Source organism: Rhinoraja longicauda, chromosome 7 (assembly GCF_053455715.1).
Source record: "Rhinoraja longicauda isolate Sanriku21f chromosome 7, sRhiLon1.1, whole genome shotgun sequence".
Lineage (NCBI taxonomy): Eukaryota > Metazoa > Chordata > Chondrichthyes > Rajiformes > Arhynchobatidae > Rhinoraja > Rhinoraja longicauda.
In genome coordinates, this window is record NC_135959.1 from 20,159,019 (window position 1) to 20,186,768 (window position 27,750).

The window sequence follows — 27,750 nt, forward strand, 5'->3', positions numbered from 1 at the left end:
GGACCTTGTCCTTGTAAGGAAATGAGGTTTGTTAAGTGAGACCATGAGTGAGAAAGTGAACATAATGGATGAAAGGATGGGAAGGTATGGTGATGACGTTGATTTTGTTAATGGTGGGTATTTATTCACAAAATGCTGGAGTAACTCAGCAGGTCAGGCAGCATCTCAGGAGAGAAGGAATGGGTTTATCAAAATAACTGCAGATGCTGGTACAAATTGAAGGTATTTATTCACAAAATAGTGCTTGGATCTTGGAAATTAGGACAATAAGACAAGGAAGGAGAGAGCCTGGCAGAGAATAATAAAAATAGGTGAGAAAATAGGTAAATATACGTGTAAGCAAAAGGAGAGTCAAAAGTATACAATGATAATTAAGGGATTGGACACGTTAGAGGCAGGAAACATGTTCCCAATTTGGGGGAGTCCAGAACCAGGGGCCACAGTTTAAGAATAAGGGGTAGGCCATTTAGAATGGAGGTGAGGAAAAGCTTTTTCACTCAGAGAGTTGTAAATCTGTGGAATTCTTTGCCTCAGAAGGCAGTGGAGGCCAATTATCTGGATGCTTTCAAGAGAGAGCTAGATAGAGCTCTTAATGATAGCGGAGTCAGGGGTTATGGGGAGAAGGCAGGAACGGGGTACTGATTGAGAATGATCAGCCATGATCACATTGAATGGCGGTGCTGGCTCAAAGGGCCGAATGGCCTACTCCTGCACCTAATGTCTATTACCTATTGTCTATATAATGCAAATCTTCCTTAGCTAATATTAACACAGATTTTACACTTAAAAAAACATTTAATTTCGGTAATGCGCTTGGGATATCCTAAGATCACATACAGTGCAACAGAAATGTTTTTTTAAGGGTGGAATTCTTCAAAGAACACATGACAATGTATCCCTTATAATGATCATGTTTTATTTACCACAGGGGCCTACCACAACTCAGACGTAGAAGAAGAAATGAGTAATGCAATAGACTAAAACTATAGGAAATAAATACGGTGTTGAAGGAGTCAAATTTTAACAAAGTGGGTGGGGAAATGCCATTTACTTCCTATAATTCAAATACTAGTAATTTATGATTAAAATAGACATAAAACACAAGCAAAAGGTCGAAAAATTGGTTCCTTCAATGAACATTTAGCATTGTTAACTACCAGATGATGGTATGAATATAATCCAGAGTCCATTAGCACTAAATGAAAATCATTTTTGCTTTGGTTCAGTGGATCAGACTCTTACATCTGAGTCAGATGGTCCAAAGCTCAAATTTCATTTCAGAGATTTGGGCATAAAGCCCTGGTCAATACTCCAGTGTACAATATTTCAGAGATTCAATGTCAGAAGTGTCATCTTATGGTCAAAATGTTAAACTGAAGTCCCGAATGTTCTCCCAGGTAAACAAAAAACATATAGTGCTATTTGAGGAGGAGCAAGGTAACTGATTTAAAAAAGCCTGTAGTGGGGACCTGACCCAAAATGTATCTGTCCATTTTTCTCCACAGATGCCGCCAGACTCACTGAACTCCTCCAGCTCAAGATTTCAGCATTAGCAGTTTCTTGTGTCTCTCTAACTTTTTGTCTTCCTGACTATTTTCTCCATCAACACCCATAAAGTAAATGATGTGATCATTATCACAAGACTATTTGGCTGCCATGATTTCTACAACAGTTACTGCACGTCAAAGCTACCTCATAGTCTGTAAAGGTCTCTGATATCCTGAGGTGAACGTTCCAAAATAAATTAATTCTTTCATTTTACCATTTATGTTTTGCAGAAACAGTGGCAGTTTTTATACAGATAACAAACACATGGACAAACTAATGGGATAAATTAATGTTTCCATGTTTTAAGACTTGGGTGATTTGAAGTACATCTGCTTATTAAATGTCAAAGTGACCTGGAGATAAGGTCTGGCTAGACAATCCAAACTTATACATGAAATAAAACCAGAAAATGTTGGATACACTCAGCAGGTCTGACAACATCTGCGGAAAGAGTTGATGTTTCAGATCGAAGATCGTTCTCTACCACCAGCTTCTCGTTCTCACCTAGCAAACAGCCAACAATGGCCTGTTTCCTTTATCATCGTTACTTTTTTGCATATCTTTCATTCATTTGTTCTATATCGCTCTACATCCTTGTCGATATCTCTTGTTTCTCTTTCCCATGACTTTCAGTCTGAAGAAGGGCCTCGGCCTGAAATGTCACCCATTCCTTCTTTTCAGAGATGCTGCCTGTCCCGCTGCATTACTCCAGCATTTTGTGTCTATCTTCGGTTTAAACCAGCATCTGCAGTTCCTTCCTACACATTTCTTTAGAACCAGCTCTAATGAAAAGCATTAGAGTATATTCTATTTTTATGTCTGATTTCTAGCATCTGCAGTTTTTCTGATTTCTGTTCATTGTTTAGCTCACTGCCACTGTGCTTCTCAGAAAGCCAACTTTGAAGCAGATTTGCTCCTTCCTCCAATAGGATTTCTATCTGCCCCTTTTGCTTTCTTCATCTTCAATGATTTCTGTTTCTTTTTCTGTCTTCTTTATTGAGCAAAACTCACTACCAGCGCAAATGTAAGATAGACACAAAAAGCTGGAGTAACTCAGCGGGTCATAAAGCATCTCTGCAGAAAAAGAAGAGGTGACTTTTCGAGACGAGATCTTTATTCAAGAAGAAGGGTCTGAAGAAGGATCAAGCTGGAGTAGGTGACCTTTCAGGTCGGAAAGCTTCCTCACACTCAGAGTCTGAAGAAGGGTTCCAGCACAAAACATTTTCCTTTTCTCCAGAGATGCTGTCGACCCGATGAGTTACTCCAGCCATTTGTGTCTATCTTTGATTTAACACCAGCATCTGCAATTCTTTCCTACACTGGAGCAAGTGTCTCCAGCTCCAACTCATCTCATGTGCATTCCAATTGAAATATCACCCTCCACAATTTGAATGCAGTGGGAATCATAGGTTTGTCAAAGTATCGAGCCTTTCTCAAGGCACTGTTCTTATCTCATCCTGATCTCCGGACATACAATGCCATGAATCAACATATGCTGTTCATGACTTTGAAGCAACCCTGGCCCACTGCATTTCGCCGACCGCCACAACAATTCCATGGCTGATGCCATCTCCCTGGCCCTACACTCATTCCTGATAGTGTAGGGCCAGGAACACTAGCCTAGATAACAGAGACACCTACTTCAGACTTCTATTAATAGACTGCAGCTCTGCTTTTAATACCATTATCCCATCCAAGCTCATCCCCAAACTCATGGAGCTTGAAGTCAACACTCATTTCAGCAGCATGATCCTTGGCCTCCAAACCAACAGACCACAATCAGTGCGGAAAGGTGACAAATCTTCCTCTACAATAATCCTCAACACTGATGCTCCTCAAGGATGCGTCCTCAGCCCTGTTCTTTACTCCTGATATACACTGACGATGTTGATGGCGCCAAAATAAAGATGGTTGAAAGCTTCAAGTTCCAAGGAGTAAATATCACCAGCAACTTGTCCTGGACCAGCCATATCAAAACAATGGCCAAGAAAGCACACCAATGCTTCTACTTCCTGAGCAGTCTTAGGAGGTTCGGCATGTCCCCAACAAATCTCCCCAATTTCTATAGATGTGCTGTATAAAGCATTTCATGGGGGTCCTGTGCTTCCATCTACCTAATCAGACACCCTCGGACTATCTTTAATCGGAATTTATTGGACTTTATCTTACACTAAATGTTATTCCCTTATCCTGTATCTGTACACTGGACAGCTCGATTATAATCATGTATAGTCTTTCCGCTGACTGGATGGAGCACCTTTTCACTGTATCTTGGTATACGTGACAATAAATAAACTAAACTCCCTCTCTCTGCAACAACAATGTGAGCAATTTTGGGCACCATATCTGAGGAAGGATGTGCTGGCTCTGGAGAGGGTCCATAGAAACATAGAAAATAGGTGCAGGAGTAGGCCATTTGGCCCTTCGAGCCAGCACAACCATTCAATATGATCGTGGCTGACCATCCAAAATCGGTACCTCGTTCTGGCTTTTCCCCCATATCCCTTGATTCCCTTAGCCCAAGAGCTAAATCTATCTCTCTCTTGAAAACAGAGGGGGTTTACAAGAATGATCCTAGGAATGAGTAGATTAACCTATGATGAGCATTTGTCGGCACTGGGCCTGTACTTTCTGGAGTTTAGAAGAATGAGGGGGGACCTCATTGAAACATATAGAATAAAGAATGGCTTGGATACAGTGGATGTGGAGAGGATGTTTCCACTAGTGGGAGAGTCTAGGACTAGAGGTCATGGCCTCAAAATTAAACAACATTCTTTTTGGAAGATGAGGAGAAATTTATTTAGTCAGAGGGTGGTGAATCTGTGGAATTCTTTGCCACAGAAGGTTATGGAGGCCGTCATTGGATATTTTTAAGGCAGATAGATCGATTATTGATTATCATATCATATCATATATATACAGCCGGAAACAGGCCTTTTCGGCCCACCAAGTCCGTGCCGCCCAGTGATCCCCGTACATCAACACTATCCTACACCCACTAGGGACAATTTTTACATTTTACCCAGCCAATTAACCTACATACCTGTACGTCTTTGGAGTGTGGGAGGAAACCGAAGATCTCGGAGAAAACCCACGCAGGTCACGGGGAGAACGTACAAACTCCTTACAGTGCAGCACCCGTAGTCAGGATCGAACCTGAGTCTCCGGCGCTGCATTCGCTGTAAAGCAGCAACTCTACCGCTGCGCTACGAGTGTTGGGGTTATGGGGAGAAGGCAGGAGAACGGGGTTAGGAAGGAGAGATAGATCAGCCATGATTGAATGGCGGAGTAGACTTGATGGGCTGAATGGTCTAATTCTACTCCCATCACTTATGACCTTATAACACAAACTCTCGAAGTTCTGACAAAGTGTCTTTGATCCAAATTCTTTTTCCACAGACGCTGTCTGACCTTCTGGGTATTTCCACCATTTTCTGTTTCGAGTTTCATCCAAAAATAACTGCCTGGTCTCATTTCTGTTGACAGTATTGGTGGTTAGAAATAACACAAAGGGGCAAAATGTCTGAGTTGTTTGTGCCCATAAATCATGAGTGATGAAGTCAGTCACGAAGGTAGATTTTTTAGAATCACGTGGTAGAGGTTTTGCATTTGTGTCTCATGCTTATTCTGCACTGTCGGAACTGAACCTTTAGTGCCACTCATGCTGCCTGTCCTAACACGGAATAAATCAGATAATCGGCCATTCTTGTGGCAAGAATTCCCTGTGCATTTCTATACTCAAGTCTGCGTCTTTCAGTTCATTAGTTCTGATACAAATGTTAATGTCTTTCTTTTTATCAACTATCAAAATGAATGTAAACTATTTTGCTACCACAGCCATACAATTTGAAACACAAATGCAGAATCATGTTTTTACAAGCCTTTTTGTCTTTTGAAAACATAGTAAAAGCAAGAAAAGAATGAGGACGAAGGAACTACAAACTCTGCCTCGACTCGACCTCTTCACACTTCAAATCCGGTCTCTTTGGGTCATACAACATGGAGGAAAGTCCTTCAGCCCAGCTCCTCCATGCTGATCAAGTTGCCCCATCTAAGCTAGTCTAATTTGCTTGTGTTTAACCATATCCCTCCAAACCTATCCTATCCATGTACCTATCCAAGTGGCTTTTAAATACCATCATAGTACCTGCCTCAACTAACTCCTCTGGCATCTTATTCCATGCACACATAACCCTCAGTGAAAAACTGCCCCTCAGGTTTTGTATGAAATCCTGCCCCTCATACATTAAACCTATGACATACAGCATAGAAACAGGTCCTTCAGCCCATCACATCGTAACTGCCATCAAGTACCCATTTATGCTATGTTCAATGCACCAATGCAGGAGAGGTTTGGGCCCAACGGGTCTCCTTGGTTTAGTTGTTTTATATAATTTTCAAAATCTATTCTTGAGTCGCATAATACAAATGAGGAATTTGAATTTGTTTCGGTCAATTTGAAGGGATGAATATTGCAGGTGAGGATTGGGATCCAGATGTGTGAGTGTTTTAAAGAACTAGTCAAGACACTTTGAATTAAACTTTGAATTGAAGCTTGTGGCCAGTGGACACAGAGCAACTCTCCAAAACAGCATGAAGGGAAAACCAGATTCCTACATAGCAAAGACTTGGATCAGCTTGTCAGTAGCGAAAAACTGAAGCTGGTCAAGAAGAGTTTACAAAAATTTATAAAGAATTTCTAGAAGACATTCTGGAATGGTGGGACGATGGCACAGCAGTAGAGTTGCTGCCTTGCAGCAAATGTAGCGCCGTAGACCCGGGTTCAATCCCGACTACCGGTGTTGTCTGTATGGAGTTTGTATGTTCTCCCTGTGACCTGCGTGGGTTTTCTCCGAGATCTTCGGTTTCCTCCCACACTCCAAAGACGTACAGGTTTGTCGGTTAATTGGCTTGGTAAATGTAAAAATTGTCCCAGGTGGGTGTAGGATAGTGTTAATATGCGGGGATCGCTGTTCGGTGCAGACCCGGTGGGCCGAAGGGCACTGTTTCCGCGCTGTATCTCTAAATTAAACTAAGCTAAACTCTGAAGAAGGGTCTCGACCCAAAACGTCACCCATTCCTTCTCTCCTGAGATGCTGCCTGACCCGCTGAGTTACTCCAGCTTTTTGTGATACCTAAACTAAACATTGGATAAGTTACTGCATAAAAGGTTATTGGCATGGATAGATAATTTGCTGACTAACAGGAAACGGAGAGCAGGTATAAATGGGTGTTTTTTCTCACCGTAACAAGTGGTGTGCCAAGGGGACTGGCGCAGGCTGCAACCCTCTATAAATTATATAAATGACTTGTATGAAGGCACTGAAGGTATGCTTGGTAAAGTTACTGATTAAACAAAGATAGGTGGGAAAATAACTTTTTAAGAGACTATTAGGATAGAAGGGAATATCAGATAAGTGAATTGGTAAAGATCTGGGAAATAGAGCACAATGCGGAAAAACTGGCAGGAAAATAAGAAAGCTTCTTACATAAATGCAGAGAGATTGCTCAGCTAATTATAGATCTCTTAATCTCACTTTATTTGCATATCTTTCCATTGTGTTTTCACTATTGGTTTTATCTGCCCCTGTCTCTACTAACTGTCTCAATCATCCCCAGGGTGGTAAATTCCACATCTCACAATTCTCTGCGCAAACAAGTTTCTCATGCATTTTCCTGCTTGAATTAAAGGTATTTTTATGGCCCCTGGTTTGCAGTATCTTAAATAGAATCATCTCTTCTACTATCCTTTCAAACCCTTTTATACATTTAAAGATTTATGTCTGCTCACTGCTGTTCCTTCTCTCTATCAGAGAAAACAGCCTCTCTGCGTTCAATCTTTCCTGAAAGTCAGTTCTCCATACCTTTCTCCATACTTTTACTGCTGTTTTTGTACCCGTCTGATAACATGGAGAACTGAACCCCTTACAGTGGTCTATGTGCAGTCTTATGCCTGTTTAACATAACGTCCATGCTTTTCATATGCAAGTTTAAATGTTTTCAATGCAGGTTAAACTAACTTCTCTGCTTTTCAAATCTATCCCTAATATGAACAATATATATTTTATGCATTTACAAACTTGTATGGCAACTTTTACTGTTTCTAATTAAATGTTTCCACTTATTCCTGACACCAAATAGTATGCAATTTATTAAAGTACGGAAAAGAAAGCTCTTTGGTTCTTCGCATCTTTTCTAGCCGGAAGACTGGAGAGTAGCTAATGTTGTTCCTTTATTTAAGAAGGGGAGAGAATCCAGGGAATTATGGACCAGTGCGCCTTACGTCAGTGGTGGGGAAACTATGATAGGGATGAGATACTTTGGGATAGTATATATCATCAGGTCATAAGAAATAGGAGTCGAATTAGGTAATTCGGCCCATCAGGTCTACTCCGCCATTCAATCATGACTGACCTATCTCTTCTTCCTAACCCCATTCTACTGCCTTCTCCCCATAACCTCTGACACCTGTACGAATCAAGAATCTATCTATCTCTGCCTTAAAAATATCAACTGACTTGGCCTCCACAGTCTTCTATGGCAAAGAATTCCACAGATTCACCAACTTCTGACTAAAGAAATTTCTGCTCATCTTCTTCCAGTGCCATAGTGAGGCCCACTGGAAATTGGAGGAACAGCACCTCATATTTCGCTTGGGCAGCTTGCAGCCCAGCGGTATGAACATTGACTTCTCCAACTTTAGATAGTTCCTCTGTCCCTCTCTTCCCTTCCCCCTTCCCAGTTCTCCCTCTATCTTCCTGTCTCCATCTATATCATTCCTTTGTCCCGCCCCCTTGACATCAGTCTGAAGAAGGGTCTCGACCCGAAACGTCACCCATTCCTTCTCTCCTGAGATGCTGCCTGATCTGCTGTTACTCCAGCATTTTGTGAATAAGTACCTTCGATTTGTACCAGCATCTGCAGTTATTTTGTTAAACCCATTCCTTCTCTCCTGAGATGCTGCCTGAGCTGATGCTGCAGTTATTTTCTTAAACTATACAATGGAATATAGATCAGCTACATAAATGGACAGAGAAATAGCAGATGGAGTTTAATCTAAGCAAGTGTGAGCAGTTGCACTTTAGGTGATCCTGAAAGTGGCAATATAAATAGAGAGTGGTAAAGGTTGCAAAGGGCATGCTTGCTTTTATAGGTCAGGGCATTGCATATAAGAATCAGGAAGTTATGATGCAGCTACATAGGACTGTGGCTTGGCTACATTTGGAGTATCGTGTGCACTTCTGGTTACCCTATTACAGGAAGGATGTGGAAGCTTTCAAGAGGATGCAAGTTTACCAGAATGATACCTGGATTGTAGGGTATTAGCTACAGGGAGAGGGTTGGACAGACTTGGGATGCTTTCTCTGTAACGCCACAAGTTGCAGGGAGAAATTATGAGAGGCATAGATAGGGTAGGCAGTCAGAATTGTTTTCCCAGGATGGAAAATTTAAGTACTAGAGGGCGTAGATTTAAGGTGAGGAGCGAAGATTAAAGGAGATGTGCAGGGCAAGTATTTTTGTTTTACACGGAGGGTGGTGACTGCATGGAACGCTCTGCCGGGGGGTGCTGGTTGAAGCCGATACGCTAATGACTTAAAAGACTTTTGGATAGGCATATGGATATGCAGGGAATGGAGGGATATGAGTTATGTGCAATTAGATAGTGATGGTTTTGGCATCATGTTTGGCACAGACATTGTAGGTGAAAAGGCCTGCTCTTACGCTGTATTTTTCCATGTTCAGCTTTTTACAGGGCAAAGATTTCTCATCAATATGAAAATGAAACAGTAATTCAATCCTGTTGAATAATTAATTCCAGATGCTAGTGCCAAAATAATAGTAAAACAACTTGTACTCAGTGTTCTTGCTGTTCATTAACTTCTGGCACGGAAGAGTTAGCTACTGAACTATGAACTATAGGTTGACAGATGATTTGCACTTCATTCTATCAATTCACACCAATGGAATTTATTGGTGAGTTTTGGAATTTAGGTTTAGGTTTATTATTGTCATGTGTATCAAGGTAGCGTAAAGCTTTGTTTTGCATGCAGATCAGTTACAGATGTGTGCAGAGAATTGCCAGATGGAGTTAATCCATGCAAGTGTGAGGTGAGCACTTTGATAATCAAATGTAAGGGGAAGTATACGATTAATGGCAGGACCTTAACAGCATTTATGTACAGAGGGGTCCAAGTCCATTGCTCCCTGAAAGTAGCAACACAAATAGATAGAGAGGTAAAGAAGGAGTATGGTATGTTTCTAAATTTTGTTTAGGTTGCATTTGGATGATGATGATCTGTTCTGGGCCCAGCTTTCTCTGAAATCTGAGGAGATTTGCCATGTTGCCGCATCGCCTATCAAATCTCCACAGGTTTACAGTGGAGAGCATGCTGACTGGTTGCTTCACAGCTTGTTTTGGCAATTTGAAATGCTCAGGAACAAACGAGCCTGCAGAAAGTGGTGGACATTGTCAGGTTTATCACCTGTCTACCATTGAAAGGAGCTACAGGAAGCAATGCCCTAAGAAGGCAGCTAACATCTTCAAAGACGTACACTTCCCTGGCCATGCTCTCATCTCATTGCTTCGATATGAAGGTGATTCAGGTTGCTTTACCTCCAGGTTAAAGGACAGCTTCTTCGCATCAACCCTCGGACTCTTGTACCACACTGCACCACCCTAACCACAACCCTACTGTAGCACCGAACTACTAAGGACTTAGCAGATAATTGCTCTCTAAACTCTAACTTGCACTATAATGGTCTGGTTACCTCGTGCAACTGAACATTTATTGGATTAACATTGAAACATAGAAAATATGTGCAGGAGGAGGCCATTTGGCCCTTCGAACCAGCACCACCATTCATTGTGATCATGGCTGATACCCACAATCAGAAACCTGTGCCTGCCTTCCCTCCATATCTCTTGACTCCGCTAGCCCCTAGAGCTCTATCTAACATTATTTGCTTTATTGTGTTGCTTTATTTATTGTATTAATGTGTCAGTAAAGTTGCAGCAAGGAAGAATTTCATTATTCTGGATCTGGTGCATATGACAATGAAACACTCTTGACTCTCTCAAGTATTCTGTCAGTTCTGGTCGTCCCAATACAGGAAAGACCTGGAGGCTTTGAAGAGGGTGCAGAAGAGGATTACCAGGATACTGCCCGGATTAGAGGGTAATAACTATAAGGAGAGGTTGGATAAACAAATTGTTTTCTATGGAGCATCTGAGGCTGAGGGGAGACCTGATAAAACTATATAAAAAGATGAGAGGCACAGAGAGGGGTAGATAGTCAAAAGCTTTCTCATCCAGGGTGGAAATGTCGAGTACTAAAGAGCTGAGATTTCAGGTGAGAGGGGCAAAGTTTAAAGGGGATGTGCAGGGCTTTTTTTTAAACCCAGAGTATGGCAGGTGCCTGAAACATGTTGCCAGTGATTGTGGTGGAAGCTGATATGTAGTGAAGTTTAAATATTTTTCAGGTAGGTAGATGGATATGAAGGAATTGGTCAGATATTGGACATAAATTCGTAAGTTCTAGGAGCTGAATTAGCCCATTCGGCCCATCAACTCTACTCCACCATTCTATCATGGCTGATCTATCATTCCCTCTCAACCCCATTCTCCTGCCTTTTCCCCATAACTCTGGACACCTGTACTAATCAAGAATCTGTCAACCACTGCCTTAAAATTATTCATTGGCCTCCACAGCCGTCTGTGGCAATGAATACCACAGATTCACCACCATTTGACTCAAGAATTTCTTCCTCATCTCCTTTCTTAAAGTACATCCTTTTATTCTGAGGCAATGGCCTCTGGTCCTAGACTCCCCCACTAGTGGAAACATCCTCTCCACATCCATTCTATCCAGGCCTTTCACTATTTGGTAAGTTTCAATGAGGTCATCCTCCTAAACTCCAGCGAGTACAGCCCCAGTGCTGTCAAACATGCGCAGACAGAAGGGATTGATTTAATTTGCCATCATGTTCGCCACAGACATCTTGGGCTGATGTGAACGTTCCTATGTAGTATTGCTCTGTGCTATCACCTTCTCCTTAGTCCTTCCAAATTGTTCATGAAGAAACCAGATTTTGTTCTGCCCTCTCTGCTCCATTCTCACCTTGTACTGTCACATAAAAAGCTTTGAGTCGAAACTTGCGGGGAGAGTCATCATGGGAAGTCATCATGGGATAACCCAACCATTGTGGGTGTATAACTGTCAGAAAGTTTGTAGAGATACACGTGTAGTGAGTAAGAACCGCTAAAGGTTTCACTTCTCAGAATGGGATGGACATGAGTTGAGCACATTGCAGGAACAAACCACAGAAAACAGATAAGCTATTCAAGGTTCAGCTCGTGTTTTAAAAAGCTAACTCATCAAAACTACATTTATCTGATATATTGCAGATTTGTTCAGTGAATGTAATCTGAAACCAGGTACAACATCACAAGATCGGCAGTTTTGTCCAGCTACTGAGAGAAATTACAGGAGTTCGGTGTGTAAGTACCAACACTCAGATTTTGAGAAATTTAATGTGGTATTTATATAATCATTTTCAGAATTAATCATTATGTTTAATCTTGTAATAGATCATTTTGATATATTGTGATATATTTCTATTAAAATGGTACATTCTGGAATATTTCTTAAATATAAACAATATTTTTGTGTACAGTGCTTTTGAGAGTTTGTACTGGATAAAGTATGTGAGAATTGGAAAACAATTTTCCTAAAGAGTTTTAATTTCTTAAAAATACCTTTGAATGCACACATTTTTTTAAATTGTCTTGTATTTCTGAAAAGGCTTTAAAAATTGACAATTTTTAAAGATTTTAATTTTTTTTGTCAATTTTTAAAAATTGACAAATTGAGACAAATGAAGACCAATCATCTAGAGGTGTTAAAAGCAATATTTTAGTAATCAAGTAATTCCTTCCCCAAAATGAAACATGGTTTATACTATCGATGAACATATTTCAATTAAAAAAATACAGGGTTATAGGTGAAAAGCTCAATCAACATATTAGTTACACGATACTAAAATATGTGATTTACTTCTCTCCTGCTCTCCAAGCAGTGAGATCCTAAATTTTAACAGGGTCTCTTAAACATAAAGGAAGAGAAAGAACCAGAGCCAACTTCATTCCATCCCACAAAACCTCTCCATATACAATAGGTGCAGTAGGCCATTCGGCTCTTCGAGCCAGCACCGCCATTCAATGTGATCATGGCTGATCATTCTCAATCAGTACCCTGTTCCTGCCTTCTCCCCATACCCCCTGACTCCGCTATCCTTAAGAGCTCTATCTAGCTCTCTCTTGAATGCATTCAGAGAATTGGCCTCCACTGCCTTCTGAGTCAAGTCAAGTCAAGTCAAGTTTATTTGTCACATACAAATGGTACGGCACGGTAGCGCAGCGGTAGAGTTGCTGCTTTACAGCGAATGCAGCGCCGGAGACTCAGGTTCGATCCTGACTACGGGTGCTGTACTGTAAGGAGTTTGTACGTTCTCCCTGTGACCTGCGTGGGATTTCTCCGAGATCTTCGGTTTCCTCCCACACTCCAAAGACGTACAGGTATGTAGGTTAATTTGACTGGGTAAATGTAAAAAATTGTCCCTAGTGTGTGTGGGATAGTGTTAATGTGCGGGGATCGCTGGGCGGCGCGGACTTGGTGGGCCGAAAAGGCCTGTTTCCGCGCTGTATATATATGATATGATATGAAATTGGCAGAGAATTCCACAGATTCACAACTCTCTGACTGAAAAAGTTTTTCTTCATCTCCGTTCTAAATGGCCTACCCCTTATTCTTAAACTGTGGCCCCTTGTTCTGGACTCCCCCAACATTGGGAACATGTTTCCTGCCTCTCAAGCAGTGTTAAACTGTGATCGCAGTTTGATTGCAATGAGAATGGGATGGAGGTTCACATTAGGAAAAAATAGAGGCTTGGAACAGTGTAGTTGAAAAGAGAAGGTGGGATCAGGCTGGTTGGGGTCAGAAATTTAGAAAATACTAAGGGGAATAACCCTCATGCAATATTAATGTGGAGTTAAAATATTCAGATTAAGTTTTTAAAAAAGAAAATAAGAAATTATTTATTTAAATGCATTAATTGTAAGCAGATTAAATTGATGTAACTAATGTTACTACGTTTATTGCTAAATCACACATAGTTAAAAGTGCAAAGAGTTAAATAACAGAGTCAACACAAAACCAGCCCATTCAGCCCACTTGATCTATTCCCTTCCCACCTAAAAAGAAATCTGATCTCATCGCCTCTGGTGATCTCCCCTCCACAGCCTACAAACTTATCAGCCACGCCACTTTACAGCCACGCACTGCCCGTCCCTCTCTCCTCCCCTAAAATCCAAAAACAGGACTGCCCTGTAAACCCATCATCTCTGCCTGCTCCTGCCCCACTAAATTTATCTCCACTTACTTTAATTCCATCCTATCCTCCCTTGTCCAGCCCGTTCCCACCTAAAAAGACTCTGAAGGGTCCCGACCAGAATGGGTCTCCAGAGATGTTGTCTGGCCTGCTGAGTTACTCCAGCACTTTGTGTCCTTTTGGTTCATGGTTTCATGGTTCTGCACCTCATGATCCACTTCTAATTCTTTAAATTTTCCCCATCAGCATACCTTTCCATTTCTTTCCCCCTCATGAACCTAGCTATTTTCCCCATAAGTTAGTCAGAAGTTCACCAAATGATTAATAATCGTTACCTCCTGGGTTCCACACTACTTTCTTCAGCAATGTGTTTTGGTATTTTGCTGAGGAACAGTAGCAGGGAACAAATAATTTAACATTTTATAAATGCATGATGAGTTATGTTCCCTGCCTCTGCTCCATATCAAGTTATCCTATCCTATCTGACCTATCATGTCCACGCTGACCAAGGCTCATCCTATTTTCTCGCACTTGGCCCACATCCCACCAAACGCTTCCATCCGTATCTCCGATACACTCTTTTCTTCAATAACTTTAATTACCTATTCCTTAGTATTCATCTGACAGGTCTTTGCAAGACTGAGTTTTGATTCTTCTCCCTGCTTCACTTCAAGCAAAAGATCAGTCTTAGAGCTTGGAAAAGGGGCTAGACACAAAATGCTGGAGTAACTCAGCGGGACAGGCAGCATCTCTGGAGAGAAGGAATGTGTGACTTTTCGGGTCGAGATCCTTCTTCAGACTGATGTCAGGGGAGTGGATGGGACAAAGATAGAATGTAGTCGGAGACAGTAAGACTGGTGGGAGAACTAGGAATGGGGAGGGAATAGAGAGGGAAAGCAAGGGCTATTTGAAGTTAGAGAAGTCAATGTTCATACTACTGGGGTGTAACTACCCAAGCTAAATATGAGGTGCTGTTCCTCCAATTTGCGCTGGGCCTCACTCTGACAATGGAGGAGGCCCAGGACAGAAAGTTCAGATTGGGAATGGGAGGGGGAGTTGAAGTGCTGAACAACCGGGAGATCAGGAAAGTTAAGATGGACTGAGCGGAGGTGTTCAACGAAACGATCGCCGAGCCTGCACTTGGTCTCGCCGATGTAGAGAAGTTGACACCTGGAACAGCGGATACAGAAGATGAGGTTGAAGGAGGTGCAAGTGAAGCTCTGCTTCACCTGGAAAGACTGTTTGGGTCCTTGGATGGAGACGAGGGGGGAGGTAAAGGGGCAGGTGTTGCATCTCCTGCGGTTGCAGGGGAAAGTACCTGGGGAGGGGGTGGGAAGGGTGGGAAGGAGTGGCTATTTGAGGAAACAAGCTATTTGAGCCTGTGACCCTCTCAAGCAAAGATTTGAATCAAACCCAAACACTCTCATTTTTTTTCTTTCCACTGGATTCGAGCACTCACCCAAACACCTGGGGCAATGTACAGTGTCCAGTTAACCTACCAACCCAGACATTTTTGGATTGCAGGAGGAAACTCTGGAGGTCGGGACTGAATCCAGGTCACAGGCGCTATCAGTAGAGCTGTTACCTGTTATACCTTGCAGATCTTTTCTACTTATGCAACTAAGCATTTACAGAATTTTATTCCATTGTCCCGTCATCTCCTTTCAAGAACCTAAACCTGATACTTATATTGCACAAGTCTCTTAACATCACTCTACATTTCATCACCGTGTGTTTATCTATTATCTCTAGTCTTTCCTGAAATGCATTTATGATTTTCACTTGAATTACCGCATGAGATTGCAAGTTCTGCACTCTTGAGTAACAAATTTGTGATTCAAAGCAATTTCTCATGATTGTATTTAATGATCATTTTTTGGCATCTTTTCTGCCCTGCAATTGAAACAGAAATACTGCAATCACTAACTGTTGAGAGTCTACAGTAATTATTTGGGTCAACGATCAAATATAATGTGTCTACCCGTTGATAGCAATGTAGATGGCAGTGTGGGTTTTGAATTGGAAACTGAGAGCCTTTATTGGCCATGTAACCAACCTCGGTAAATGGGAAAGGGCATTACAGATAAAATATGTCGAAAAATGTCCCCACTTTGGGAGAATAAAAATGGAAAGGCAGAATATTTTTTAAATGGCGAGGGATTGAAAGATCTTGGATTTGAAGAGGGCATCGACATCATTGTACATGGATCACTGAAAGTTAATTTACTAGTTCAACAAGCAATTAAGTATGCAAACATATGATAGCCTATGTTGCAAGAGAATTTGAGTAAAAGATTGTTACAAGACATGTAAAAGACATGTTCCTCCATTTATGTAGAGCCCTGATGAGATCACGTGAGGAATTTGGTTTACAAATAAGAGTCTTCATTATCCTGACTCCTTAGCTAGGGAAATATATCCTGGCGATAGGGCAAGTGCAGTAAAGATTCACCAGATTGATACCTGCGTTGTTGTGTTTGCCTGACTCTCAAGTTCAGAAGAACGAGAAGTGATCTCATTGAAATATCAGACTTGACAAGGTAGACAGAACTGATTTTCATAGTTCATAGTTTCTAGGATCAGAAAAAGGCCATTCAGCCTATCAAGTCTACTCCACCATTCAATCATGGCTGATCTATCATCCCCTCTCAACCCCATTCTCCTGCCTTCGCCCCACACCCGACACCGTTACTCGTCAAGAATTTGCTAATCTCCATCTTAAAAATATCTATTGACTTGGCCTCCACAGTTATCTGTGGCAATTAATTCCAGATTCACCGCCCTCTGACGAAAGAAATTCCTTCTTATCTCCTTTCTAAAGGTCCGTCCTTTTATTAGGAGGCTGTGGTCTCTGGTCCTAGACTCTCCCACTAGTGGATACATCCTCTGGCCAATCACTCTATCCAGGCCTTTCACTATTCGGTAGGTTTCAATGAGGTTTCCCCATATCCTTTGAAACTCAAGTGCCTGAGTGAAACACAATATGTTGGAGGAGCTCAGCAGCTCAAGCGGCATCTATGGAGGGAAGGATAGGCGACATTTCAGGTAAGACCCTTCATCTGGATCTGCCTTTATTGAGAAGAGGCTCCTGAAATATGGGAAGTGATGCACATGTTCCAGAGTCTCACATGTGAATCTTTGTTGCCAAAGGCTAATGTCGTACAATTGCTGGGAGGGTAGATGGGAGCATCAACATAAGAAAATTGCAGATTCTGGAATCTTGAGCAAAAGCATAAGGGGCTAGAGTAACTCAGTAGATCATGCAACATCTCTGGAGAACAGGGAAAGGCAACTTTTTGGGTTGGGATGCTTCTTCAGTCTCTCCTATTGGCTGACTGACCTGATTTTTTTTTACCCTGGCTGTGGAGTCTTGAGCCAGAGGTCGCAATTTTAAAAAAGGGGTCAGTCATTCAGGGCAGAACAGGGAAAACATTTATTCATACCAAGAAAAGTGAATCTTTGGATTTCATTCTGCAAGAGGCCTATCGAGGTTCAGCTGCTGAGTACGGTGAAGACAGGGCAACCCAGGTGACTATTTGTGTGTTAGCCATAGAAGCAGATTGTGATAATCACATATTACAATCGTTCCACTCTTTAAAATCTCTACTCCCACAGCAACATTTAAATGTTATTTCTGTATCATATATCTTATCACTGTAAATGGCTCGATTGTAATCATGTATGGTCTCTCCGCTGACTGATTAGCACGTAACACGTAAGCTTTTCGGGACACATGACAATAAACTAAACTGAACTAGATTATGGACATGGGCTAGTGGGGAAGCGTGGAACTGAGGTAGAGCCATGGTGTTACTGAACAGGTGCAAGGGTTCAAGATACGCCGACTTCTGCTATCTTCTCATGTTCTTCATCTGTTAATGTTTAATTAATATTTTCTCATTGATTAATTATATTATTACATTTTTATTAATGTTTTCCCATTGCAATGCAAGCTCTCACCTCAGATGACAGGTGCACCTCTCACCTGCCTCCTTAATTGATTATGCTCCTTGGTTTTATAAAGTTTTGTGTTTGATTTAATTGTTTCGCAGTCAGCAAAATGCTCACTCTTTAACCTCTATTCAAACAAGGTCCTGGTTACATTGTTCTTGTTTCCAAAATCCATCACTCTCTACAAACACCTGTTATCCTTGCCACAAGTGGCCAGTGAGTTCTGTCATAAGCAAATCTGACACCTTTGATCGAAGCAAATTGACATATTCTAATTGACATATTCCAATAGGACATGCATTCAAAGTTTGTTTATTACACTCTTGCATGGCATCTTATCAAAGGATGTTTTAAAGTCCAAATACACCAGATAACCTAGTTTGCTCATGTATTCTGTTAGTTACTATATCAAAAGATTTATCTTAGTTTCCCTTCCATACATCAATGCTGACTCTTCCCAGTCCTATTATTTCCAGAAAGTTATGTTACTACTTCCTTGATAATAAACTCTGGGATTTCCTCTTTGACTGTTTTTTTCCTAACTTGTCTATAGTTCCCTATCTTCTCGCTTTCTCTATTTTTTAATTGTGGAGTTGCATATTTTACATTCCAATTTGTCAGAACCATTCTGAAATCAATGGAATTTTGTAAAATGGCCAAAAGTGCGTCAACTCTTTCCTCTTCCAAAATACACCAATGCAGGTCATCAGGTCCTGGAGCTTTATAGTCTTTCAGGCCCATTAATTTCTCTGTTATCAATTATTTGCTTATACAAATTTCTCTGTGTGTCTAATTTATTCTGGATGTGCAGTTCCCTGGTCTTTCTGTCCCTCCTTCCATGATATGTTTATTTTCTCTACCATTTCCTTATTCCTCAATGTATTTTCCTATTTCAGTCTGGAAGGAATCCATCTTAGCCTTTGCAAATCTTTTCCTTTTTACATATCCAATGAAACTCCTGTAATTCGATTTTATGCTGCTTGCTGGGATACTGTCAAATTCTACTATTCCTTTCCTTTTCACTACTTAGTCTTCATTTGGTGAATACGAAAATCCTCTGGTTACTGCTTTGGTTAGCGATGTTATCAATCATTTCCTCTGACTCTTTTTGATAACCATGGCCAGGTTGCTTTGTGGTGCTGTCTAAGGCAAGGCTAAGCTTCAGAAGAGCAATGAGATGTATATTCGAAGAAAGACTTTTAGACAAATAAGAAACATAATGTTCAGTTCAGTTTAATTTATTGTCACGTGTACCGAGGTACTGTGAAAAGCCAGCGGAAAGACAAAACATGATTACAATCGAGCTGTTTACAGTGTAGAGATACATGATAAAAGTGTGGAGCGATTATAATATGTGATTGTAGATCTGCTTCTGTGGCTAGCACACAAATAGTCGCCTGGGTTGAGTGCCATCTTGGAATCTGAGGTTTATGAGAAAGAATTGGCAATGACAGAGAGAGAACATTCAGGCAAATGGCAAAGTAATCAAATTGAGCATTTGTTTTATGCTGAAAGAGGTATCGGAACAAAGGGTAGAAGGGCAAAGGCCTGGAGAAGGTATTGAAGAATACTGTAGATTTGCAGTATAAAATAGGCGATAGAGGGGAAACATAAGCCAGTATAGTTTCGATTGGAAGTACCAAGCTTAACCTTACGTCAAAAGGTCCAGCAATGAAGTGATTGATTGCACATTTACTTGACTCTTGCACTCTTTAAACCTTTGAAATCATTTTAAGCACGTCCAGAAATATTCCTCTTCATAATGAAGTTCATTTTGAGCAAAAATGATTGTAAATACGATTATCTGGTGGATAGAATGACTTGCATTTATAAGCATTTGTATCAATGTGAAGTATTAAATATCCTTTGCAAAACTTAAATTTGATACTTAACTGCCAAGAAAACATTTCAGGAGGGAGCTAAAAGTTTAGCCAAAGAGGTATTAATGGGATTCCCTGAGACAAGGGGAGCACGGTGAAGGGGTTTAAGGAGAGAATTCTAGACTTTTGGGCATTGGCTGATAAAAACAACCACCAATGATGAAACAATTAGAATCTGTGATGTCCAAGAGCTAAAGTTATAAGGATTTGGATATCTTGTAAAGTTGGAAGGCCATTCTGGCTACTGTGTCCATGAACGAAAGAGACTGAGAAGAAATTAGGAGTATATGTAAGCTAGTATAAGCAACACCAGGTGTTATGGTCTAAGGTTAGGATTGCACACTTGCACTTTACATATGAAAGTTTGCATTGGTAGTGAAAGCAGCAGGCAGACTGTTTACCAACGAATTGTTCCCAAACATCTTATCTGAACAATTCATCCTTCTGCTATTACAGTGTTTTGTTTCCCTATTTTGTTCTGTTCTGCCATTGCTCCTCATCAGCCAGACTCATAAAACCTCAGTAAAAGACATTTGATTTAACAGAAAGAACCAAATATACTGAGACTTAAAATAATAATAATAATATATTCCTTTATTCGTCCCACATTGGGGAAATTTACAGTGTTACAGCAGCAAAGTGAATAGCAAGAGATCATTCATTATAAATAAAAGATACATAAATTGTCATCAGTTTTCTGTGTGTTCTTAGCTGTTATTGTTGACTCGTCTGCTGGGAGCAGTGCTGGTTGTGCAGTCTCACAGCAGCTGGAAGGAAGGACCTCCTATATCTCCCATTCACGCACTTGGGGTGAAGGAGTCTGTCACTGAAGGAGCTACTCAGTGCAGTGACAGTGTCCTGCATGGGGTGGGAGTCGTTGTCCAGCAACGATGTTAGCTTTGCCATCATCCTCCTCTCTCCCACCACTTGCACTGAGTCGAGGGGGCAACCCAGGACAGAGCTGGCCTTCCTGACCAGCTTGTCGAGTCTCTTCCCTATGCCGCTGAGATGCTGCTGCTCCAGCAGACCACTCCATAGAAAATGGCCGATGCAACTACCGTGTTATAGAAGGTCCTTAGGAGTGCCTCCTGCACTCCAAAGGACCTGAGTCTCCTTAGCAGATAAAGTCTGCTCAGGCCCTTTCTGTATAGCGCATCGGTGTTTTCAGTCCAGTCCAGTAAAAGGACTGAAACTTTAATCTTCATGCTGTTGAGTCAAATCGCACCATACATGAATAAAATCATGCCATACAACTACAATTACAACAAGTAGTACAAAGAGTGTAAAATATAGTGCTACGTCATTGTAGTTTATAGCTACAGAGAAAATGCAGAGTTTAAAAAGTGCAATGGCTGCAATCTCATAGCTTGGGAGATTGGGAAGAAAACTTAGCTCAAGTAGTTAGATAATAGCGGTGAAGAATGATGCTACTGAATCTGGTGGTTCATGCTTTTAAGCCTTTGTATCTTCTGCCCAATGAGTGAGGTCCACAACTCTCTGCAATTTCTTTTGGTTTGGGCAGTGCAGTTGCCAAACCAAGCTGTGATGCATCCCAAAGATGGACACAAATGTTGGAATAACTCAGCAGGTCTGGCAGCATCTCTGGAGAAAAGCATTAGGTGACCTTTCGGGTAGGAACGCTTCCTCAGACTCAGAGCCTGAAGAAGGGTTCCAACCTGAAATGTCACCTATTCCTTTTCTCCAGAGATGTTGCCTGACCCGCTGACTCCAGCACTTTGTGTCTATCTTCAGTATAAACCAGCATCCGCAGTTCCTTCCTACACATTTTGTGATGCATCCCAATAGGTTACTTTCTACGAAGCGTCTACAGAAATTGGAAAGAGTCGTTGGAGACATGCCAAATTTTACAATAATATGCCACATTTATTAAACTATTGCCCCACAGCACAAATGGTAAATGCCTGCTAAATCTTGAACTAAATCAATGATATGTTTCTTTAACAGATCTGAGTTCCAGTTTCCAAGGAACCAGTGGGAGAGATTTTGACCATGAATTATTCAACAGCTCATCAGAACACTTCTACAAATATCACCAATGAAGAATGTGATCTGTATTTCCACCGCAATATAGCCAGAATCTTTGCACCTTTTGTCTACTCTATCATATGTATCATTGGTATCTTTGGGAATATCTTGGCTATTTTGGCCATAAAAAGGAAACAGAAGAAAGTTAATTCAACGACACTTTACTCCATAAATCTGGTGATCTCAGACATTCTCTTTGCAGCGATTTTACCTGCACGGATAGTGTACTACGCACGTGGATTTAACTGGCCATTTGGTGAAATATTTTGCAGAATAACTGCACTTATTTGTTATAGCAACATATATGCTAGTGTAAGCTTCATGACCTTCCTAAGCTTAGATCGGTTCATCGCTGTCATATATCCAATCCGCTATTCCAAGTTTAGAAACATCCACAACGTCAAAAAGATATGCGTAGCTATCTGGTGCATTGTACTTTGCCAAAACATACCACTGTTACTGATAACAATGTCCAAAAAAGTTCAAGGCAACTTCATAACCTGCATGGAATATCCAAATTTTGAAAAATTGCCAAGACTTCCAGAAATGCTCCTTGTTGCTTGCATTGTGGGTTACATCCTACCTGCGGTCTTTATGGTGTTTAGTTATTCTAAGGTCAGTTCAAAACTCATCAGGACAGCGAAACAGAATCCTTTAACTGAACGATCCGGACGGAACAAAAAAGCCAACAATGTTATCCTACTTGTCCTTTTTGTGTTCTTCATATGTTTCACCCCATACCACATGGTCATTATGCAGTACATGGTCAAAAAGCTGCAGTATAGACCAACCTGCCAGGAACAACAGTATTTTCAAATGGCTCTCCATATAACTGTTTCCATAATGAACTTAAATTGCTGCCTGGACCCTTTCATCTATTTCTTTGCCTGCAAGGGCTACAGAAGCATCGTCCTCAAGATGATCAAGCGGCCTGTTAGTGTATCCATTTCAAGTGGAATTAAGAGTACAGCTGACAACTGCTTACCTGGCACAGGGAGTCTCTTGCAGGCAGCGAGGACGATTTCTGATGCCAATTTATAGATCTTTTTTGGTGCAATTCGTGGATATATAAACCACAGCAATTACATTCATAACCGGATCCATTCTCAGAGTGTGTATTACCTGATTACCGCTCAAATCCGCACTCTAAACACATTCACTCCCAAACACCATGGCTGCAGCAAAGTTTCATCCACAAGATGCACTGCAGCAACACGTCAAGGTTCCATTGACTGTACTTTTCAACCTCTGTCTGTTCGCCCACATCCCTCCTCAGATAAACGAGAGAACAGATGTGAGAAAAGCAGCACTTTCACATTACACTTGATAATATTTGGAAATAAGTTTGCTGTTTCTTTAACATCATTGCATCAACATCCCAGACAATGCTTTCCAACAGCACCTCACCAAGTGGACTGCAACGAGGTTCAACAAGACTGATCAACAACAATTAGCGATGAACAGTAAATATTGGCTTTGTCTTCAACATGATGAAGGATAAATGAAAAGAAATGCAGTTATTTTGTATATAAATATATATATATATACATGTATAAATACGTCTTCAATCATTTTAATTTATATTTGTAATTTTCTCTTTCCTTGAAATTTAATTATGTAAAAATTTAAAGAGATAATGTCAATAATTTTCCATTTGTCTATTCCATGGGACGGGGCTATGAGTGGTAAACTCAATCTTTGCAATGGTGTGCGATTTATTCACTTTGTGCAAAAACAAATTCCTTTTTTAACTCAGCGGATCAGACTGCATTAGTGGATGGAAATGGACAGAAGACATTTCAGGTCGGGTCATTATTTCATGGTTGGAGTAGAGGGGACTTCCCTATTCCCTTTACTCCAGTCTTGAAAAAGGGTCCTGACTTCCATTTCCTCTACAATGTTGCATGACCTGCTGATTTCCTTGAGCATTTTGTTTTTTTTGCGCAAGATTCCAGCATCTGCAGTCTCTTTGGCTTCCATTTCTTCACTTTGATTGGGTTATACATTCAACTTTGCTCAAACATAGCTTCTCATTCAACTTAACATTGCAGTTGCAATTACACTCCATTTAGTTTAGTTTAGTTTATTGTCACGAGGTACAGTGAAAAGCTTTTGTTGCATGCTATCCAGTCAGCATAATCATAAGCATAATCATACTTTATTAGCCAAATATGTTTTGCAACTTATGAGGAATTTGTTTTGCCGTACAGTCATATCAATTAAAAGCACCAGAACACACAAAATACATTTTAACATAAACATCCACCACAATGACTCCTCCACATTCCTCACTGTGATGGAAGGCAAAAAAAAGTTCAATTTCTTCCCTTCTTTGTTCTCCCGCGGTCTGAGGCCTTGAACCTTCCGTTGACGGGACGATTTTGACTCCCATAGCCGGCGGCGTTTGGGCCCTCCGCATCGGGGCGATCAAGCTCCTGCTTCGGGGGGGGGTCTCAGCTCCCCTGCGCCGGGCAATCGGACCCGGGTCAAGGCTGGTCGAAACCTTCCGCGGCTTGGAGCTTCCCGACATTGGTCTCTATCCGAGACTGCGAGCTTCTCGATGTTGAAGTCCGCAGGCCGCAGTTGGAGCGTCGATCCCAGGCAAGGGATCGCACGCTCTGATGGTAAGTCCATGGCCCCGCGGTGGGGCTCAAAGTCAATCCCGAGCAAGGCCTGACGGGTCCATGATGTTAGGCCACAGAGCGACCGGAGATACGATCCAGAAAACAATCACATCTCAGGCAAAGTAAGAGATTGAAAAAAAGTTTCCCCCGACAACCCCCCTCCCCCCACATAAAACAAAGCAGAGAACATTAACACAAACTTTTAAAACACACTAAAAATAACAAAAAAGACGAAAAAACAGACAGACTGTTGGCGAGGCTGCCATTGCTGAATGCGCCACCCGGTGGAATGCAAAAAGACAATACATTATTACAATCGAGCCATTTCTAGGGTATGGATCCATGATAAGGGAATAGCGTTTAGTGCAAGGTGAAGCCAGCCAAGGCCGATCAAGGATAGTCCGAGAGTCACCAAAGAGGTAGATAGTAGTTCAGCACTGCTCTCTGGTTGAGGTTACTCTTAATGTGCACTAGGCAGTTGTTACCAAAATCTTCATCCTTTACCTCAAAGCTTGTCTATTTTCATGTATCCCTGATCATATGGTTAGACCACAGTAAAACTGAGTTATCAAATACCACCTGCCTGTATCTAAGCTTGCAAAATGTCCTGTTGACCCATCTTCTCTACAATTAAGGAGCAACACCAGGTTTCTGCATGGTTTTATCCTCGTCATTTTCTGTTCCAATCCTGACATAATCTTAGATCTTCTCACTTCAGCAATGTCCCCCAATGCGATCCTTCAAGATCTCTGCGCTCTTTTGATTCTGGCCCCTCGTGCATCCCTAAGCCCTACCATTGGCAACCTTCCTTTCAGTAGCCACTGCTCTTGAATTCTGTCCCAAAACCCATTTGCTTTTTTATCACTCTTCTTTCAGATGCTGCTTCAAAAACTACTTTGACTAAACTTTTGGTCATCTTCTGTAATAACCCCATATATGGCTTTGGGTCAGATTTGTGAAGTGCGCTAGGGTAATTTGCTGCAGAAGGTGCTATTTAGAGATGACCTAATCGATTACTAATGTGCTCAAAGTAAGTTCTCTTAAAGGTTTTTACGGCAGTGTTGTGCATATTAAACTAACATCTTGAATAACTTCACTGACCTGTGACTATTTCTATTCTACCTCTACTCGATGCATTGTCAATAACACTTCTTCAATACAATGTTCACACTACCCTTCACTGATCATTACTGGAAAAGAAATAAAGACCAGTATTTTTATGGTGCCATTCTTAATCTATAGATGTCCAAACCCACCTGACCGACACTTAAGTACTTTTATAGTGTGGTCACTATTCTAACACAATAAACTTTCACGCAGCAGGGTCCCTCAAATGGTAGCTCCCTACCTGAGTAACTTCTTTATTAATGGCATTTAGTAGTTCTCTTCTCCAGAAGGGCAACAGTCTCTGAGTTTATTCTTCTTGAAATCTTACTAAATTTAAGAGAATTCTTAATCATTTATTGAACCATCCAAGAGAGTAGAGAGATAACTTAAACTTAAAGATGTGGCCAAGCTTGCCCTTTCTCAGGTGGATATGAACGATAGACTGGTAACGAATGCTTTTGGTACATTGATCTCCAGCAGTCATTGTATTGAGTATAGATGTTGGGATAGACACAAATTGCTGGAGTAACTTAGCAGGTCAGGCACCATCTCTGGGGAAAAGGATTAGGTGACTTTTTGGGCCGAAACTCCTTTTCAGACTGAGAGTCAGGAGAGAGGGAAACTAGATGTATGAAAAGGTACACAACAAATCAGAGCCGGCACCAATGACTCAAGAAAGGTGGAGTCCACAATGGTCCATTGTTGGCTGTGGAAGAGGTGATAATGATGGGATACAACAGTGAAACTAGCAAGCCGACTAGGGTGGGGTGGGGATGGAGAGAGAGGTAATGCAAGGGTTATTTGAAATTAGAGAAATCAATAATTCATGCTGCTGGGTTGTAAACCGCCCAATCGAAATATGAGGTGCTCCTCCAATTTGCATGTGGCCTCACTATGACAGTGGAGGAGGGCCAGGACAGAGAGATCAGTATGGGAAAGGGAAGGGGAGTACAAATGTTTGGCAAATGGGATATCGCGTATGTCAAGGCTGACTGAGCCCAAGGGTTCAGTGAAATGGTCGCCCAGTCTGCGCTTGGTCTCACCAATATATAGGGATCCACACTGGAGCCTATCCTAAAAGGATTGTAGGGGTCCCTGGATCGAGTCGAGGGAGGTATAGGGACAAGTGTTGCATCTCCTGCGGGTGCAGGGATGGTCTCTGCGGAAAGCGGGACGGGGTGGAGATGGGATGATTGATTAGTGGTGGGATTCGGTTGAAGGTGGCGAGGTGGTATTATGTGCTGATGATAGATGTTGGGATGTTACATGTTGGGAGTTGTACAACACGTTGGTGAGGCTGAATTTGGAGTATTGTGTTCAGTTTTGTTTACCCTTTTTCAGGAAGTATGTCATTAAGCTGAAAAGAGTGCAGCGATGATTTACGAGGAGCCAGTACTTAAAGGCTTGTGCTATAAGGAGAGGGAGAGGGTGCGGTAAAAGTTGGCCAGACTAGGACATTATTCCTTGGAGCACAAGAGGCTGAAAGCTAATCATATAGAGATGTATAAAATCATGAGGGGAATTGATAGGGGAATGCACAGAGTATTTTACCCAGGGTAGGGGCATCAAGAACCAGAGGACATTGGTTTAAGGTGAGAGGAGAAAGATTTGATAGGAATCTGAGTGGCAACTTTTTCACTCACTGGTGGGTATACGGAATGAACTGCCAGAGGAAGTAGTTGAAGCAGGTACCTTTACAGCATTTAAAAGACACTTGGTCAGTAAAGGTAGGAGGGGACAGGAAAAGTTGAGCGGGATATTGTGGATCTGGATCAAATGCAGGGAGTAGTTTCGATAGGGCATCTTGATCAGCAATGATGAGTTGGGTCAAAGGGCCTCTTTCCATGTTGTATGCCTTTATTACATTAAAGTGGAGATCTCTCTCAGATTTCTAGCAAAGATCACTTCAAAAAATATCACTACAATATAAAATTTTGAGGGGGTTTGACAGAGTTGAGGTTGTTTAACCACTGTTTAAGATGAAGTTGAAGGAGAGTTTCTATCTCAAGACAAGATGAATCTTGTGTAATTCCTTACCCCAGAGGGTTGTGGAACCTCATTGAATATACTCAGCGCCAAGATAGATAGGTTTTGGTCTCAAAGCAGGAAAGTGGAGAATATGCCAATATCAGGAAAACAATATCTTTATTGAATAGTGCAGCTGGGGCAGCATGTAATACTCCTGTTGCTACATCTTGGGTCCTTAA

At 41.4% G+C, this 27,750-nt stretch overlaps 2 protein-coding genes across 2 annotated transcripts in view; one reads left to right on the forward strand and one right to left on the reverse strand.

Moving 5' to 3' along the window:
* The window catches only part of ubac2 (UBA domain containing 2), a 153,360-nt gene that overhangs the window by 74,205 nt on the left and 51,405 nt on the right, over positions 1 to 27,750 (reverse strand). The window lies entirely within an intron of this gene.
* On the forward strand, positions 11,928 to 22,853 carry LOC144595492 (G-protein coupled receptor 183-like). Its single transcript, XM_078403019.1, has 2 exons — positions 11,928 to 12,046; positions 21,732 to 22,853. Exon 2 carries the CDS (start codon positions 21,777 to 21,779, stop codon positions 22,851 to 22,853), a length of 1,077 nt encoding a protein of 358 aa, XP_078259145.1. The 5' UTR covers positions 11,928 to 12,046; positions 21,732 to 21,776.

What these genes read in the sequence shown, in the direction of transcription:
- LOC144595492 (XM_078403019.1), top strand. Translation starts at nt 21,777, where the DNA reads ATGAATTATTCAACAGCTCATCAGAACACTTCTACAAATATCACCAAT.